Here is a 19,166-nt window from a genome sequence, read left to right on the forward strand (position 1 = left end):
ATACTTCTTGTAATGCACCCTTAATCCATTATAGAAAAGGAGGAATAAACAGCATTCCTCCATTTCTCTATATTTAATTTCTTAAGAAGTATTATTAGGTATTATGAATCATTATTTCTAGAAGATATTTGGCTATTCAAGAAAAACTATTCGTGGGCATCTGGTTAAGCACCAAGTGGGAATTCAGCTAAATAGTAGGTGGCCATTCTGCTGTCCGCAGCTGCCATGCTTCTCCCACCTGGTCTGCCTTCTCTCCCGTCCTGCAAGCTGCGTTTCAGCTTTTATCTTCCTTTACTTTTCTTTGACCCAACTAATACCATAAGCCCTAGACAGGGAAGGTGGCTGCAAGAGCACCTGGGGTGCTGTGGACTTAAGAGGTGACTCAGAGTAGGGGCAGGAGAGGAGAGTGAGTCTCTAGGAGGTGATGTCAGGGGTGATGTCTATCAGTTCTGTCCTGATGGCACCTAGAATGGCCCCTTTAAGCTCCGCTTCCTAGCATGGCACAGGGAAAGTATATGAATGAATGGAGTTTCCGGTTCATCCAAGCCTCTGTTCTCTGCTCTCAGTGTAGTGGAGCGACTCACTCCATCTCTGCTTTTATCTGTCTCTGGTTTGGCCATCCTCTAATCTTTCCATCTAAGATAGATACCACCTCGGAGGGCTTCTCTCGTCCTTGCTCGGATGGGAATTCTTTTTCTCTGCTTTATTTCAGGACTTCCTCTTTTTACTCTCAAGACCTTCTCAGATATTACTTTACCCTAAAATTGGAGATGAGATTCTTTACTATTGCAGACACTGAAACCCCCCCCCACCCCTCAAATGTCAAATTTTGGAGATTCTCACCTCAAATTCTAAAATCTGCAATTTACTAAGATTTACTCAGCAATAAGGGCAGAATGAATGAAAACTTAAGGTTCTTAGTAGTTTTTGCTTGACTTATATTCACATATTGAGAAGTGGGAAATAATTTAAAGGTATCGGGGAGGTGGTGTTTGGATTCAGAACTGCCTCTCCTTTCTGTTTCAGGTTTGGGCTTAGGAATGTTTGGACCAAGGGACGAATTTTCTGTGCACCCAAATATATGTGCCTATATTCTTAATGTAGTTAAGATATCATTTCATGATTGTCAGGAGGAAGCAGAAGGAATTGTGGACATGCAGGTCATCAAAAGTTAGTGGAGGAAATGCTTTCTAACTTGGCCGCTATGGCTCCCCAGCCATGATGAGTGCCAAACTGCTCCTCCCGTCCTGCAAGCTGCGTTTCAGCTTTTATCTTCCTTTACTTTTCTTTGACCCAACTAATACCATAAGCCCTGGACAGGGAAGGTGGCTGCAAGAGCACCTGGGGTGCTGTGGACTGAAGAGGTGACTCAGAGTAGGGGCAGGAGAGGAGAGTGAGTCTCTAGGAGGTGACGTCAGGGGTGACGTCTATCAGTTCTGTCCTGATGGTACCTAGAATGGCCCCTTTAAGCTCTGCTTAAAGCCAGAAACAGACTCCAGCATTTCACTCAGGGATTCCAGTCTTGGAACACCAAGTAGCAAAATAAAGAATGGGGTCACTTTGTGGGAACAGAGATCTAGCCCCTCCATGGGTTTGAAATATGACAGTGCTTCTTAATGTTAATGAGAGTAATTTAGGGCTTGTGTGACTGTGTAATTGCAAAGTGTATTGCTATATCCAGAATAAAGATGTAACTATAGCATAAATCACTATTGTATTCACCAGTGAGAATGTAGTGAATAAAATTACTAATAGTGGCAATGCATTAAAATAAACTATGATTGATTTGGTATCAGTTTGCCTTGGAGGTTCACACAAACTAAGTGGCTTTGAGTTTCCCTATAATGCACCATGGTTCACTCCTTTTGCAGAATCAAATTTGGCTGGGGTAACGGGATCATAGGAAGCTGGATTTTTCTCTGAGAGACAGAGTTTCCAAGTCCTTGCCTTGAATATATTTTGACATAAAAACCTTGGATTTTAACAAGCCTTTTCTATCTTTCTCCCTTTTGAAATCGTTCTGCAGGTAGAGCTGTGAGCTGACTGTAAGAATTTGCTCTGGCTTTTATCTATGCTCTTCTAGGCTTAGAAAACCTGTCAGAATAATATACAGTGAGGAAATCACCCTTACCAGTCTCAAGCAGTCCTGGCCCTTGATTCATCAAACCAAATGGATCCAGTGGAGGCTGAACTTGTAGACAGGAAATTTCTAGAGTGTTGATTCAACAAATATTTGGTCAATAAATGTTTATTGAAGATCTAATTGGGTGCCAGATACTATTCTAGGAGGTGGGAGCGCAGCCATGTACAGCAGAAATCCCTGCCCATATGTCAGCCCCATTGCAGCAGACACCGACAACTAGAAACTGAACAAGCAACAGTAGAGAACAGCCTATCGCGTCAAGTAGATGGGTGCTGTGCAGAAAAGCAGACAGTGTAAAATAACGGAGAGGAATGGAGTTGTGCTGTTTTACAGAATTTGCTCAGGGAAGGTTGAGCTTAGAAGGGGACACCTGAGCAGAAATTTAGAGGGAGGGAGAAAACTGCAGATATTCTAGGTGAAGAGAAGTAAATGATTTAGGTGAAGAAAATAATTGCTAATATTGGAATTATCAGACACTTCACAAATGTGTTCCCTTTCTTCCTTTTCATTGATCGGTAGGTGCCTTTATCATCCCAAGCATTTCAAATGTGTTTGTTACTTTGAAAATGGTCCTGATACTAGTTTAGTTTTCACTTACAAACTCTACACGTGTGAGTTGAGTTTTCCAGTCACGACCGGCCTATAGGAAGGTCCCCCCATATCCAGCTCTCTGTAGAAAACATTTTAATTTAAAACAATAGAGTTTGTGAAATAAATAACGCCAATAACACCAGCCTTTTTGGTTTTTATTAAACAGGGAATCATTCCAGTCTGTGCACAAGAAAAAGGCAGCTGGGAATAGAAGGAGCAGAGGCCTGGATTCAGAAGACTTGAGTTTAGACCTTCTTACTTCCTTTTAACTATCTGTGGTTTGGGGTAAGTCATTCCACTTTAGATACCCAATTTAATCTGTAATAAATGAAAACTGGTGTGTGTCAGGCACGCCATGCTGAACATTTACACCCTGTGTTCTCCAGGCAGCCCTGACAGGTAGAAATTAACACCCCCAATTCAGAGGTAAGCATGTGCACCCTCTGTTTCCTCGCTTTCCCATCTTCAGGCACTATGGGAAAGCGCTCTGTGAGTTGTAAGGTGCTAAACCAGTGATCAGTTAGTAGGCCTGGTGCAATACCAGACTTCTCACACTACAGTGTGCGTATTCCTGGCGTCATGAGGCTACCGGATAGAGCTGACTGTGTTCTCTTGGGCTATAAGTTTTACCCTACAACAAATACTTTGGAGCATTTTTTAAGTAAACATATTGTAGAATAAAATGCAAATTTTGCATATACAAATTTAAAAAAATCAGAAGCAGCTGAGCCTTCATTTTCTTACATCTAAAATGCACTCAAATATCATTATAAGAAGGTGAAATTCTTACAAAGAGGAAGGACCCATCTTGAGCTGACTACCTGGCACATCGCAGACACTTCACAAATGTGTTCCCTTTGTTCCTTTCGTTGATCAGTAGGACTGTTTGGGTGCCTTTATCATCCCAAGCGTTTCAAATGTATTTGTTACTTTGAAAATGGTCCTGGTAATAGTTTAGTTTTCACTTACGAGCTTTACATGTGTGAGTTGAGTTTTCCAGTCACGACTGGCCTATAGGAAACAATAATAAGGCCGTATTCATAGTCCTAATTCAGAATGTATTAACACTGACCCTACTGACTTGGGTATCAGGCTCCCCTAAAAGGCACAATCGTTTATTTTCAGCTCATAAATATTCTTTTTTGTTCTTTGGCTTATGTCTTCCACCCTCTATGTGGTTGCTCTGGAAGTCACTACTTACTAGTAATGTCAAACATGTTGACTGGACATTCGAGTACATTGCTGATTCATACTTTTTGCCCACTTTTCAGATAGATTATCTTTTTCTAATTGATAAGGTGGTTCTCCATATATTACGACTGCAGAACCTCCCTTAATTATATACATTGCAGATATCTTTACAATTTGGGGCTTGCATTTTTACTTGGTTTACTGTGTGTATTTTTTCTTCCATTAAAGAAATTTAGGATGTGCAGGCAATTAAATCTGGCCACAGTTTCCGTGCTGGCTTGTCCTTTTGTTCCTTGTTTAAGAAACCCTCTCCTAACCCAGTGTAATGAGATTCTCTTCTGTGTTCTTCAACAGCGTTACTATTCTTAATTTAAGTATTTACCCACCTAGATAAATATTTTTGTGTATTATGTGAGATAAGGATTCGATAACATAATCTATATTATCCCATATAGATTGTCATTAGTCCCAACACTTTTATAGTTACCATTCATTCTTTGTGACTTACAGTGCCACTGACATACCATGTTTTCATGTATATGTGTTTCCGTTCCCATATTCTCTACTTATTCCTTGTTTTTTCTCTGTGCCCATATCAAATTGCTTTAATTATTATATAATTATAGTAAGTGTTGATATCTAATACAGATGATACTTCCTAATAAATACCTTAAGCTTGTTTTGGGCATTTTTTTAATTCTTTCATGTAGGCTTTAGGGTCATCCTGATAAATTGTTCAGAAAGCCCATTTTATGAGGTTTTGCATAGAGTTTACAGGCTTATTTGAAGAGTTGCCATTTTTATTTTGCTGAGTCTTCCTATTCAAAATGTCACATATATCCTCATTTATTTAGGTCTTCTTATAAATCTTTCAGTAAAGTTTACAATTTTATCTTTAGAGGTCTTATATCTTTCATTAGATGTTTTTAAGTACTTTGTAGTTTTGCTGTTAATTGGAAATTCTATTTTTTTTATTCAAGATTTTTGTCTGTTGGAGTCTTGTTGAAATGAAAGAATGCAGTTTTTGTATATTAATCTTATATAGAGAAACACTGAATTATTTATTCCAAATATTTGTGTGTTATTTTGGATATTACACATAGGGTAATTATCACAATGTAGAATTGCTAACAAGATAGAAAAATCAGTAGAACACAATAAAGAATTAAGAAATTTACCCCTTACATAAAGACAACGGATTTTCAAGAAAGGCTCAAAAGCAAGTTGGTGGAGAAGAGTCTTTTCAACATGATTCTCAGAAAACTATCTGTGTGCAAAAAAAAAAAAGCACCTTGAATTGTACCTCACACCACATTCACCGTCACTCAAAGCAGATAATAGACCAAAGTGTAGAAACTCTGAACTATACAATTTCTAGAGGAAAATATAGGAGAAAATCTTTAGATCGTGAGTAGGCAAAGATGTCTTAGAGGGGACACCAAAAGCACAGTCCTTGAGAGAAGAAATTGATAAATTGGACTTCAAGTGTACAAATATGACAAAAGGTGTCGCATTGAGAACTTTAAATACATGCACTTTGTGGTATCTCAGTTACGCTTCAATAAGTTGGTTTAAAAATTACAGGTAGCATGTACGCAGGTCCCTGAGAATTGCAGAGGCCCTGTGTCACCCCAGAAGGGTGCCTCTCAGGGCAGTAGTGAACCTCTTGCTTAGGAAGTCCTTACTTATAATTCAGCTAAAGGGCCTTCACTGTACAGTAAATATTGGGTGCATTTTCTCTTTAAAAAGACATTAACCACCGTCATGCTTTATTTGGAATGTGAGATTCCCTTTTGGTGGTGTGACGTTGCATGCTTTGGGTTTTTTGTAGGCTGACCCCAGAGTTGTGAGATGGAAAGTAAATACAGAGAAATCCTGTTGTTAATCGGCCTGGATAACATCACTGATGAGGAACTGGACAGATTTAAGTTCTTTCTTCCAGATGAGTTTGTGGTTTCCGCAGGTAAACTAGAAAATGCAAGCAGGACGGAGTTAGCTAACTTGATGATCCAAAACGTTGGTGTCGCCTCTGCCATGCAGAAGACCATACGGATTTTCCAGAAGTTGAATTATAGGCATGTGGCCAAATGCCTTCAGGAAGAGAAGGAAAAAGGTACTGTGGCAGTGTTCTCCCCTTCCCAGGGCTCTTTTGCCTAGTCTGGGCTTTAGTGAAGACCCCTCATGCATGTTGGACTGTTTTTGCTAACTTAGGGCTCTGCCCGTGGACCCCCTTTGACTGTGAATCGTTAGGAGGGGTTTGCGCAGATTCCACGATTTATCCGTCATCTCCTGCTCCCGTTACCACTTCATAATCTTCGCCAGTTGCCTGGCCTTGCCTCTGGTCTGCTTGCAATGGGCAAGGACCCAGGACCTCCATGTTGAGTTCTTAAGTACCATCTACACAAGTCTGTGATGTGCTCAGGTTGCACTGAAGGTGTGACACAGCATGAGGAGATGATAGCACTGAGCCATTGTCAACTGGGGTATTAAACACGTTTCTTCCTCCGCGTAGTCTGTCCCTTCCTTTCTGTGCCCCCAGCCTGTCTGAGCGGGTGCCCTTCAGTGGGAGTGTCCTATTCACAGGTGCTTTCCTCCTCACTCAGAGATCCTTTCTTCTCCATCCCTTCCACGGATAGCAATCCGCATTCCCCACCAAAAAAGGCTGTTTTCTTCTATTGGTCAGTAAATCACTGAGCGTCGGCCTCTGAAGTACCTGCCTTTGGTTTATATCCCTGATTGTGTTCCCTAAGAGCAGTCGGTCCATCCTGGCTGGACAGCTGAACGACTGGAAAGAACCATCAGAGGAGCACCCCACCCAATAAGGACCTCCTCCCAGTGAGTCTCTACATGTGGCAGTTTTAGGATTCTACATGCAAATCTAACAGCAGCAATTACAACAGCTTTTATAGAGTATTTGTGTGTGTCCAGCATGGATAACATGGCTTCTCACACAGGATTTCTGTGACAGATAAGTGATAAATAGAAGTGATGACATAAGCATGTGGGGCTACCCGGATGAACTGCTGGGCAGCGTCTAAGGCACTTTACAGAGGGGGCTGGTTGTGTAGGGCATGTTTTCATCGGCTCTCTGAAGTTAGAAGGTGTAGGTCTTAGAGGTGGCCTGAAGGTGGCAGTAACTACACACAATGTCCCAAGGAACGCTCAGCCCGTGTGTGATCTAAGCCAGGGATCTAAAAGTCGTCAAACAGGCTGAAGATATTTAGGGATGTCTCTTATTTTTTCTCTCAAATCAGAAACTCATTCTTCTTTCAGTCTAGGAGAACGCCAAAGCATTTACCCTACTGCAGTCTTACCTCTATTTTGCTATGATGATCCTAGGATTTTATTTTATTATCCTGACGAAGTAAAAATGATTGGTAATTTTTGGAATTTTAGGAAATTTAGGAATAATTGGAAGCTCTGTATCACGTATAAGACGTCAGTTATGTTTTCCTATTTTATAGCTCTGAAATTCTACCCTAGCTTCTTCTTAGGCCTACTTTAGATGGGCAAATTTGTGTGTGCCCCATGCTACCCTTAATTATTCTGGTAGGACCAGTTTTTTAATTTTATTCCCTGTAGGTTTCACCTTTCACCCTTTGTTGAATGTTTTTTCTGTATAAACATGTTAGGTCTGCACACAGGGTTCTACTTATGACCTCCCCTCACGGAAGGTAGAGGAGACCTGGAGAAATCTTGAATGAAGACAGAGTTCAATAACCAGTAGATGGGACAGGCTTTTATAGGAAGAGAGAGGAAAGTGTATGAGGACCCAACCCTGGATAAATAAAGCTGAGAGAGAATGTGGTGGATGTCTGTAAAAGTGCTGTGAGATTAAGCCAGAAGGTTGAAAATGCTAGATGAAATAATAAATTAAAAATCTGCACCTGGTTGTAAGGAAGATGGGAGATGTGTGGTGGGCACATACGCGCTGCTGCAAGGGTTCCCTGGCAGCACCTGTGACGTGGTAGAGCCACATGGTGGTTCCGTCGGCATCTCTGGAGTCTCTTTTCTCTCCTATCCTGTTCACGTAGAAGGGAGCCTTTATCTGGGTACCTCTCTGAAGCATCTGTTTCATGGACCTAACTTACCATTGGAGGCTTAGTTTTACTTCTTCCCAGAGCAGAAACCCTCTCTAATATCCTTGACAGAGAGTCACCCACTTTCTACTCTTTGAAAGGTGACAGAACCCACCTCATAAGGTAGCTCTTTCTACTCCTGAGCAGCAGGAATAATGAAATCATTCTACCCAGTAAATTCAGAGTGATCACCTGTTCCGCTAGCCCAGAACTGCTCAAGTTCTATTAGAAACAGCATCCAGTAATTTTTCTTTTCTGCCTGACAGTGCCTTAAGTAACTGAGCCTGGCCATCTTGAGACATGGTATTTTTAAAATCATGGCTGTTCACGATGAAATGTAACTGGGCGTAGACCTGGGGCACCCAGCCCAGAGTATACAGCTGCGCTGGGGTGGCCTCGGCGAGGAGCGGCAGGTCACCCGCCCGTCACCCAGTCATCCACTCAGTAAATACCCACCGCGTTCCCAAAAGGTAACAGGAACTCTTTAGGTTCTGGTGGTGAAACAGGGAGTTAAAAACAAATCCAAAATTTGTAGAGTTTATACTCTATCAGGGGAAGAACATATCTTCCTGACAGAAGACTAATGAGTTAATAAGCTAAGGTAAATGGTCTGCCTGAAGTGTGTGTTGGTCCCTCAAGTGTATGTCAGGGGAACCTAACAAAAGTCCAGAGTTGGTCAGGTGAGGCTTCTTTACGGAAGTGACCCTTGAGCTGGACTCTGAAGCATGAATAGGAGTGACAGGTATTGCCTGTCAGAGGGACACCGCGTGACGAAGGCCTTGTGGCTCCAGTCGTGGACTTACCTAAGGACTTGAAAGAGAACCAGTGCGGCTGGCGTACAGAGAATTGCCAGAGGGTGAGAGGAGATGCCCTCTGAGACAGACGACTTCAGGCCTTATAGAATCTGATTAGAATTCTTTGTTTCAAGAGAAATCAGAAGTGATCAAAAGGTTTTACCCGGGAGTGACATCAGATTTGCATTTTGAAATGATCCCTCCAGATATGTTTAGGAAAAAAATTGAGGGCCAGTTTGACTTTGGGAAGAACACCATTTTCCAAAGTTGGGAAGAGATAATACAACTCTGGTTAGGTTATAAAACGGAAATGGAAGGAAATATACTGAACTGAGAGATATTTGAGAAGTACTAAGATTTGGTGATCAACTGGAAATGAAAATTTAATGAATAGGCATTGTCCAAGGACATGCTTTGGCATCACTCACTCAAATAGGTAAGGTTGCCAGGGTGAAATATGCACAGACAAACATACGTACATCCATCGTACACATAAATCACATATATATGTTACTTTTTACTGTAATGTATCACAAATACAGAAAACAATCTTTAGACAGCTCAATAAATTATCAAAAAGTGAATGCAAGATGGTATACAACCATCTTGATCAATAAATGGAATTTTATTAGTGTCCCTTTTGTGCTCCCCTGCAAGATTCACACTCAAAGAGATAGCTGTTATCTTGAATTCTAGCACCACAGATTCGTTTTGCCTGTTTTTTAATATAAAGGGAATTATAAGAGACAAACTATTTTGTGTCATCTGCCTTTTGTCGAATGATAACGGTAAAATTCCATTCATGTTGTAGTTTCTAGCAGTATTTTATTCTTTTGATGCTATGCAATATTTGATTTTTTTAGTTTTATATATATATATGTATGTGTGTGTATGTATATATAAGAGAGAAAGTCTGTTGATTATTATTTGGGGCCATTATGAATAGTACTGCTGTGAATGTTTATGTCCACTATAAACATATTAAGTACATGTCTTTTTATTCATATAGATATATATATATACACACACATATATATATGTGTATATATACACACATATATATGCACCTACAATTATATTTATAATTTATAAGTAAAAATATAATTATATATATATACATACATAAAATACTGCGTGTGTGTGAGAATCCTCTTCACGGTATACCTATGAAACAAACGACTGGATGATTAGGTGAATATATATTGAATATTAGTAAATAGTGTCCAAGTATTTTTCCAAAGTAGTATACCAATTTGAGAACTTTACCTAATCCACAGTAGTTTTTTAAAAATTGAATTCACTTAAAAAAAATATTTACCATTTGAAAGAGTACTTTAATGTGCCTTTCTGGGATAACTTTTGAGGTTAAGCACTGCTCATCTGTGTATATAATTATATGATTATTGGCTGTTTGGATATCTTATTTTGCAAAGTGACCATTCAAATTTTTGTCTATTTGATTCTGATGGTTTTCCTGCCTTTTAAAAATGTGTTTATGGGAGTTATTTGTATTCTGGATACCAGTACTTTGTTTGGCACAAAAGTATCAAAAAGTGATCCTACCAGGGTCTGCCGGAATTACAACCAATAAGTGGAAGTATATCTGTTTTCTTGCTCTGTGGCTTGCTTTTCACACTATGGTATCTGTTGGTGAACTGATGTGATATGCTGCAAAAACAGCTGTCCCACCCTTGCACTGTGATGGGAGTAGACAGATACTCATCAGGAGGTGGGAATTCGATTTCTTGCGCCTGTGCATCTGGGTGTAGGCTTGTGACTTGCGTTAGCCAATGGGACAATGTTAGTAAGAAGTACGTATTCATTGGCGCTTGCCCTCCTTGTTACTGGGAGGCCTTCTGCCCTCGTGTGAATAAACCTCGCTTAGCCTTTGGAGGGTGAGAAGCCACGAGGACTGATGACCCAGTTTTAACAGTCCCAGACTGAGGTCCCAACGTGAGGGTGTGAGGCCATCCGATCATCCAGCTGCTCAACAGTCTGCAGAATTATAAGAAATAATAAATGTGTGTCGCTCTAAGCCACTAAATTTTGGGGTGACTTATGCAGCAAACACTAACTGCTGCATGCCCCCAGCCTTTTGTGCTATTATTATTATTGCATATATTTTACTTCTGAATGTTACAAACTACATAAGACGTCATCACGGTCATCATCCTTATTGTGCAGTTGAACTATTAATACTCTTCATATTTACCCATATGTTTGCCTTTTTCAAGTGTTCATTATTTCATGAAGTTCTTGCTTCCATATGGCACATCTTCTGTCCAGCCTGAAAAATTCCCTTTACTTCTTTTAGTAGGTTTCTGATTATCATGTATTCTCCTAGATTTTGTCTGAAAATACCTACCTTTGGCCTTCACTTTTGAAAGTATTTTAGATTTGAGTGTTATTCTTTCAGTACTTGAAATGTGTGCTTATAATGTCTTCTGACGTTAATGGTTTCTGTAGAAAAGTCAGCTATCAGTCTACCTATATTTCCTTTTAATGTAATGTGTCTTTTTTCCCCTCATAACCTTTAAAGATTTTCTTTGTTTTTTAGCAGTTTATGATGTACTGAGTGTATTTCTTGTATACCTTCTGCTTGTGGTTTCCTAAGCTCAGACCTAGGGGTTGATGCCTTTCATCAGTGTTGGCGAACTCAGCCACTGTCTCCTGTGTGGCTTCTGTACTGTTCTGCTTTGAAATTCCAATCACAGACAATACACGGGGGCATGTTCTGCATATTTCTTATGCTCTCTTCTGTTTTTCCATTCTACTTTCTCTTTATGACTCTGTATAATTTCCATTGCCCTGTTTTCTAGTTAACTAATCCTGTCTTCTGCCATCTTCAGTCTTCGTGTCGGCCCTCCAGGGAATTATTGATACCAGATACTGCATTTCATCCAACACCCATTTGGTTCTTCTGTCACAGGTGGCAATTCTATGTTGAAATGATCTACTTTTCCCAGTGTTTTGTGCGTGATTTCCTTTGCTTTCTTTAGCATGACAATCATAGTTATTTTAAAATCCATACGCACTAATTCCATAATCTTGTCATATGTGGGTTTGCTCATACCGCCTGCTTTTTTCTTGATTATGAATCTTCTCTTTAGGAACTTAGATCATACTTTTTTTCCTTTCTTGGTATTTTTCCCACTGCTTTTGAATACTATTCTTATAAACTTTTCCCACCTTTTGTACTTCTTTTCCTGCGGCTGGATCGGTTCCGAAGAAGCAAGCCCATGATTGTCAGAAGCAGAATCTCTTCATGTATCATTGTATCTTTGCCCTTATATCTCTGAAATTTTTTTATTCTACTGCCACAGTAGGCTAGTACAGCTGCCTGTGTGTGTGTGTGTGTGTGTGTGTGTGTGTGTGTAACCCCAGGGCAGGTTTTGACTCTAGATAATTTTATTCCTGAGAAAAAATGGTATTTTAATATCTGCCTATGTTTCTCTCTTCTGGGTTACTGTGTGTTTATTTCTCTTTTTATTTTTAATCAGTTGATAAGAAATGCAAAATGGAAAAAGGAACAAAGCTAGTGAAAAAGAATCAAGCTGCAGTGAATCCTGTGGTCTCTGCAGCCCCCAGAAAGGACGTTGGGCACCAACATGTTGCACCCAAGGCCTCGCTTCCTGTTCAGGTATGAGGGGCAGGTGGAGTGGCCTTCGTCCTGGTAAGACCATCCTCTAGTCATTCTCCACATTGGAGCTCTCTGTCTTTATCTCACAGCATGCAAGTAAAGAAAGCAAGGCTATTATATGAGGAGTGGGTCTGGATAAGAGATGGAAAGTTGCTTCGTTTCATGAGGTTATATACTTACTGAGCTCCTAATTTCTGCTAGGGCCCAAGTACTTTAACACGTGGTCACCAGTTAGATTCTACAACAGGACGACTTGAGATAGACTGTTTTTTCCATGAAGTGTGTTTAGAGTGCTGTCAGGAGGAATACTGGTTGGGGAATGAAGGAAGCGGAAGAGGGAGAATTTCAACTCCAGTGCAGTTGGAAACGGACCTCAGCCAACCCCACAAGACGCTCAGGAGCTGGGAATGCCTTTCAGAGTTGTCACAGTTTGGAAGGAGGGCAGAAGGCCCTCTATACCTGCACTGACTGCGGGAGGCAGTCCTCTTCAGCCGACAGCAGTGCTGGAGAGGCTCTGTAAGAATGATTGCTTTGGTCCTGGAGGAGGGCAGCGGGCAACGTCTGGGAGACTCACCACGAATCCACCACAAACATTAAATTTCATTTCCTGTGTGGCAGATATTCAAATCATTTTACAGATGTGTGAACTATGGAAACTGGCTTATGAACTGCCTTCCCATCGTCTAGAACATCTGCCTTCTCTGGGCTGGTCTTAGGGCTCTCTGAAGTTGTCAGGGAGACAAGATTCAGGTACAAGTGGTGCCTTCCGGTCACCAGCAATGAAAACGCACATTCTCCAACTAAGGTGCATGATACCACGGAGGTGAGGGTGTGGAGCGGATCTGGGTGGAACTGACACTTCCCTGAATTGGTTCAGACAAATGCTGTTGCACTGTCCGTCGGGATCCTCGTGGACAGCCATGTTCCCACGCTCCGGGTCCCATCAGAGATCCCATTCATCCTACACTTGGCTTACATGTCCCGGGTGTTCTGTATTCCCCTGTGGCTCTGGACAGCGGGTTGTTTTTTAAAAGTAGCCCTTGCTTCCAAAACAGACTTCCCAAAGTCTCTGATCTTTGTTAATTTGGGAAGGCACAAAGAAGGGAATTACCTATGATCCTATCACCTAGAGAAAACCATAGTTGTTATAGGTAAATATCTCCCTAGGGTGTTTGTGTGTGATTTAACTGTTCATTTAATAAGAAACACACTGTATATTTTGTTTGGGACCTTCCCATCTTGTGAGTTTTTAATGTTTATCATGTTATTTCTCTAAAGCATTTTTAATATTTACATAGCATCTATTATCTGAATATGCCATATTTAACCTAAACCCCCATTTTTGGATATTTACATTATTTCTTTTTTCTTATAATTACAAATAACAAGATATAATTCTGTTATGTGAACCTTTGTGCATAGTTTATTATTTCTAAGGTTCATAAAAGTAGAATTAGTTCTCCTTTTTAATTCTTCCTTTAACTCACTTTGTAGCATCTCTGACTTAAGTTACTCCCTTTACTCGCATTTTACTTAATCTGTAATTTTATTATGCACAGGACCATCCCTAGAAATCGGGGAGCCCTGTGCAGGTCATCGAGCACCCTTAGTTTCTCACCAGAGTGAAACCAGTATTCAAGTCAGTCTTGGATGGAGGGTTAAGGATCTCTTGTGCCCCAATAATGTGGATGCATGAAGACAGGATCCGATTTACCCCTCTGCCTTAGGCAGCACTATTTCGGAGATTGGATGGGATCTTTACATCTCTCTTCCATTCATGCCCCCTTTCCTTGGCTGATTTTCTGAAGTTTAACCTTAAGAGGGAGATAAGAATCCCTCAATCGTACCTTCTTTACCCAAGCTGATATTTTTCTTTTGTCTCCAGCCTAAGCAGAAACACACAGCGGCCCAGCAAGCTTCTATCAGAAAAGAAGGGTTGCAGAAAAACCCTATGACAGTCATGGTGCTGAAGGCAATGAAGCCATTTGAATTTGAGGCCCAGGAAGGGAAACAAGAGATGTTCCATGCTACAGTGGCTACCGACAGTCAATTCTTTTTTGTAAAAGTTTTCAATCCAGAGCTCAAAGATAAATTCACTCCAAAGAAAGTAATTCTAATATCAAAATATTATTGGCACACTCATTTCCTGGAAGTGAACCGTGCCTCCCTGGTGTTTGATGCTGCATCTGACCAGCAGGTCAGTGTCCCAAAGACCGTTATCAGAAAAGCTGGTGAAACCCCAAAGATCAGTAAGCTTCAAACTCAGCCCCTTGGGACAATTGTGAATGGGCTGTTTGTAGTTCAGAAGGTAAGTGTCTACATATAATTTTAGATTGATCAGTAAGAATAGGTCATTTTCAACTTTGGGCTTGAAGAGACCAGAAATTATCCATCTTAAAGTATTTTTATGTAGAAAAAAACAAAACAAATAAACCCCCAAAACTGAAGAGCTGCAGAGAGAGTGTGCTGCAACTGAAATACATTCAAAGTGTTTTTATTCACAAGAAGCTGTCACAATCCTGTTGCAGCTTCTTTTTATCTTTAGTCCTCCTGGAAAAGGGATTATTTAATACACAAGTAACATTGGCCCTCTAGGTTATTTTTGTACTTTATGCAGATATCTTTATTATAAGTGATTATTTATGTGAATACAAAATTACTGCAGTTGAGTGACAAGCCAGATTGATTAACCTGGAAGACCAATAAATAGAGCAGGATTGAAGAACTGTGACTGAAAGAAAATAGAAGGAAGGGTTAGTGTGAGGAGACTTATTAGAAGGGAAAAATATAAAAGCGTTTTGGCTGTAAGCCTTAGGGGAACTCGTATGACGACCTCTGGCCCCGGGACCTGAGAGCCCCAGGGAGGGGACCTCCTGGGCCTGCGTCTCGGAGCCTTCGGTGGAGCTGCTGCCTCCGGGCTCGCTGCAGAGGAACTGATATGAAGGATCTGTCCTCCTGGAAATTCCAAGTCCAAAATGACCTTGAATACGAAGCCCATGTTCTTTATATTAGTGTGGTGCCTTCAATCTAGTTAATCATCCACAAATATCTATTCAGTAGCCTATTAAATTAAACCTGAAATACTATCAATCTTGTAGGTATCTGATCAACACCCTGTTCCCTTTTGACTTGGACTTGATTGTGTATTATTTCTTGGCCTTGATTCTTATCGGGGAAGAAAACTTTTCCCTTCTTCCCCTCTAGGTTCTTTGGCAGGTTGAATAACTATATTGACATAAGATTAACAGGAAAAAGCAAATTAAATTTTGTTCATACTGGAGCCCTATAAAAAATAATGAGACTCAAAGACAGGCAATTAAGGCTTATATGCCATCCTGAGCTAAGAAGCGGGTAGGGGCCTGGGGCTTCAAAGGGGAGGAAGACAACCCACCGGAAGATAATAAAGCAGATATTTAGCAAACGGCTATTTGCCCTGCCATGCAGATAAGTCTGATCTAGAAAGTTATCTCTGGCGATATTTCCCTCCCGGTTACAGCCTCCCCACGAAACTAAATGCTATCAGGCAGTGACGGTGGAGGTAAAGAGCTTTTACTGAGTCCATTGCATCTCGATCGCCTCAAGCTCAAAACAGCCCACACGCCAAAGTGACACATTTTGGGGTGACTTATTCTGACTCATTGCTAACTCTTGTTCAGATGCTTTACTAGGTTTTGCATCATTTGCTCATGTCTCTTCTGGACTTACTGCTTCAGATGACCCCCTTCCACCTCCAGGATCTACTTTACCCTTCCTGTTGTGGCTGCTGGTGCTAGGGAAGTCTCGCCATCTCCATCTACCGGTTACTGGGGTCGCAGGGCCCTTCTGGTCTCCTGAAATTAGGGAGCTTGGGGCTGGGAGCATGGACATGAGTTGTTACGTTCTAAGTAAAACTTAACTCTGTCTTCTATCCGAACTTACACCTATTAGATGTTGTATCTCACATCTGCCAGTTTCAAAGTTGGGTTTTTTCCTTATACAGATATTCCCTAATTTACCATGGTTTGACTTAAAAATTTTCAGCTTTATGATGATGCAAAATCAATATGCATTCAGTAGAAACCATACTGTCAATTTTGCATTTTGATCTTTTCCTGGGCTGGTGATATGAGGTGTGGTGCACTTGTGATGCCCAACGGGCTGCACAGACATGAACACACCAGCACACTGAAAGGCAGCCTGCTCTCACTTTCAGTGGTGTGTTCAACAAATTACATGGGACAGTCAACACATTATAAAATAGGCTTTGTGTTAGATGGTTTTGCTAGACTCCAGGCTAATGTAAGTGTTCTGAGTGTATTTAAGGTACTCTAAGCTAGGCTATGCTGTTCGGTAGGTTATTTGTATTAAATGCATTTTCAACTTAAAAATGGGTTTATCGGGGTGTAACCCCGTCATGAGTAAGATCTGTATTTCTTTCTGGAGGCTGTTACTAGCACTTCCAATATCTGGTTGGTGTGGCATTCCTTCTTCAGATTATCAAAGATTGGGTATTGATTTTTATTTTGCAGATAACGGAACAGAAGAATCGCATATTATTTGACCTCAGTGACAACACAGGGAGGATGGAAGTATTGGTGTTTGGAAAACAGAACGAAATCAAATGTGAGGAAGGGGATAAACTTCGACTTACGTTCTTTGAGCTGTCAAGAACTGGAGAAAAACTACAGCTGAAGTCTGGAGCACACAGCGTCATTAAGGTGGGGTCTGTGCGGAGGAGGTTAGCTCTCTGAGGGGGTGACAGTTTGCGTTGGCTTTCAGAAAGCTGGGCAGGTGCTACTGAAAAAGCAGGGGTGGAAGACCCTGATATTTAGTTCACATGCTTCTCACAGAACTTAAGGACCTCCCTTTTAGGAAATACACATCGTGTGTACACAAATAAGAGGCCATGGGTTTCACAAGGCAGACACACACATTGTGGTACCCACACAGCCCCACAGACTTTACTGGCATCACTAAATCTGAGGCAGACTGTTTGCCCAAAGCCGGGCACATTATTTTGACAGATGTATGTAAAACTAGACACAGACCGTGCACACCTCAAGGACTTATTTCTCAGGGAACTCACCCCCCTGCACCTAAACCATGGAAGGCAGCTGAGTCAGGGTAACCCCCCTGCTCCTTCCTGCCCTTTCATCTCTCCTTTATACCAACATTCTCCTGCTACTTCTGGGCCCTCTTCCCGATGTCTCAGCGTCATTTGCACCAGTTGATGTCTTCCTTTGTAAGAGTGGGGTGGAGACTTGAGACACAGCGTTCTGTGCCCTTACCAAGTAGGAGTGTATATCCCAGGCCAGACAGGCACTCCAGGAAGTGATCCGAGGGTGGGAAAGGTGCTATTGGGAAGAAAGGAGACAATTTCATCAGAAGAAAAGATGCACTTTAGGAGGACAGAGTCACTGCATGCAGACAAGGGATAATGGGTCATGTGCATCTCAAACTGTACTTACGTTTTCTCCATCCAGGTTATTAAGGCCAGAAATTTGAACTGAAAGGAATTAACTCAGATCCACTGGTCTAAATGGCATTTAAATGAGGAGCACCTGAAGCCTCATGAACTGACTGAGAGCCCCTGGGAGCGCAGGCTCCTCCTCCCCCACCCCCAGCTCGGTCGGGATGGCATCGTTGCTGGATAAACAACCCATCATATTATCACAATCAAAGTTTATTTCTCATCCATTGCATACCTACCAATTTAAAGTCAAATTTAGTTTGGGGTAAGGATAAGCCAGGCTATGCTCTATGAAGGTGTTCACAGATATTGTAGTTGTTCAGTAAATATCAGTTGAATGAATAAAGTGATTAATGAGAAATATTTACTATATGTAATTGTACAAGTCAGTGTAAGCTAAAGTTATAAATAACCAAATTCACAGGGGCGCAAATATGAAAGGCTTGCAACATAGAAACATTGTCGAGGTCACTAATAATCTGAGACATGATTAAATAATGAATAAGACTCTGCCGCTATGTAGAAAGCAGAGACTTAGAAAGAAGCTTGCTCCCACCCTCCCAGCAATGAAGTGAAACCAGATAATCTGCAAAATCACAATGTTTTCCGAGCCTATCGGAGAGCCGAGCTGTAGAGCAGGGATCTGATCAAGCAATGTAAGGAGAGAGAGAGACTCCTCCAAAGACAGAAAAGGTGCCCGCTCCGGCTCACCTGCAGTGGATGACGGACACTAAAGACCCCACAAGATAGAATTCAACTACAATTTTTAATGAATTGCCTGAGCTTGGCCTTGGGCTGGCATGAAAATACAGAACCACTGGGTTCTACATTCATCCTCAGTGACAGGAACTTCCCCATGGCTCTCACTGGATGATTGTGGATACAGTTAAGAGCAGGTCTGGGGGAGGGAAAGACTGACCCCTATGGGAAAGATGTGAACTCCCACCTGGACCCTGCCCACAGCACAAAAAATCCCCCAGTGCAAGAGAAGCAAATCTGTCTTGAGGGCAGAGATGAAGGCCTGTTGAGCAGAGGGAGGAAAAGGTTGTTCTGAGCAAAAGGCAGAAGTAAGTTCTAGATGCAGAATGGAAAAAGTTCTCCTACATCTGGGGGAGGGACAGGGTCAAGGGTAAAAGTCTCCCCTGCCTCCCCTCCCCCCCACAAGATTTAGGGACACAACACCTGCCAAAGGCTGAGGCAGAACCCAGACAGTAGAGAAATCTCCCCTCGCTTCTCCCGAAACCTACTACCTGGCTGAACACGCCTCGGATAACAAGCA

The 19,166-nt window shown here is 41.4% G+C and overlaps 1 protein-coding gene across 4 annotated transcripts in view; it reads left to right on the forward strand.

The window, feature by feature from the left end:
- Positions 1 to 18,259, forward strand: part of AIM2 (absent in melanoma 2) — a 91,925-nt gene extending 73,666 nt beyond the window's left edge. For all 4 annotated transcript variants that reach the window (XM_037023783.2, XM_073222126.1, XM_073222125.1 and 1 more), the window contains 6 exons: positions 2,901 to 3,019; positions 5,757 to 6,038; positions 12,299 to 12,438; positions 14,324 to 14,746; positions 16,947 to 17,135; positions 17,901 to 18,259. In XM_037023783.2, the coding sequence (XP_036879678.2) occupies positions 5,777 to 6,038; positions 12,299 to 12,438; positions 14,324 to 14,746; positions 16,947 to 17,135; positions 17,901 to 17,927 (1,041 nt within the window). In that variant the 5' untranslated portion in view covers positions 2,901 to 3,019; positions 5,757 to 5,776 and the 3' untranslated portion in view covers positions 17,928 to 18,259. The remainder of the gene's footprint in view (positions 1 to 2,900; positions 3,020 to 5,756; positions 6,039 to 12,298; positions 12,439 to 14,323; positions 14,747 to 16,946; positions 17,136 to 17,900) is intronic.
- Positions 18,260 to 19,166: the final 907 nt, after the last annotated feature.

The sequence above is a fragment of the Manis javanica genome, chromosome 14 (assembly GCF_040802235.1).
Source record: "Manis javanica isolate MJ-LG chromosome 14, MJ_LKY, whole genome shotgun sequence".
Taxonomy (NCBI): Eukaryota; Metazoa; Chordata; class Mammalia; order Pholidota; family Manidae; genus Manis; species Manis javanica.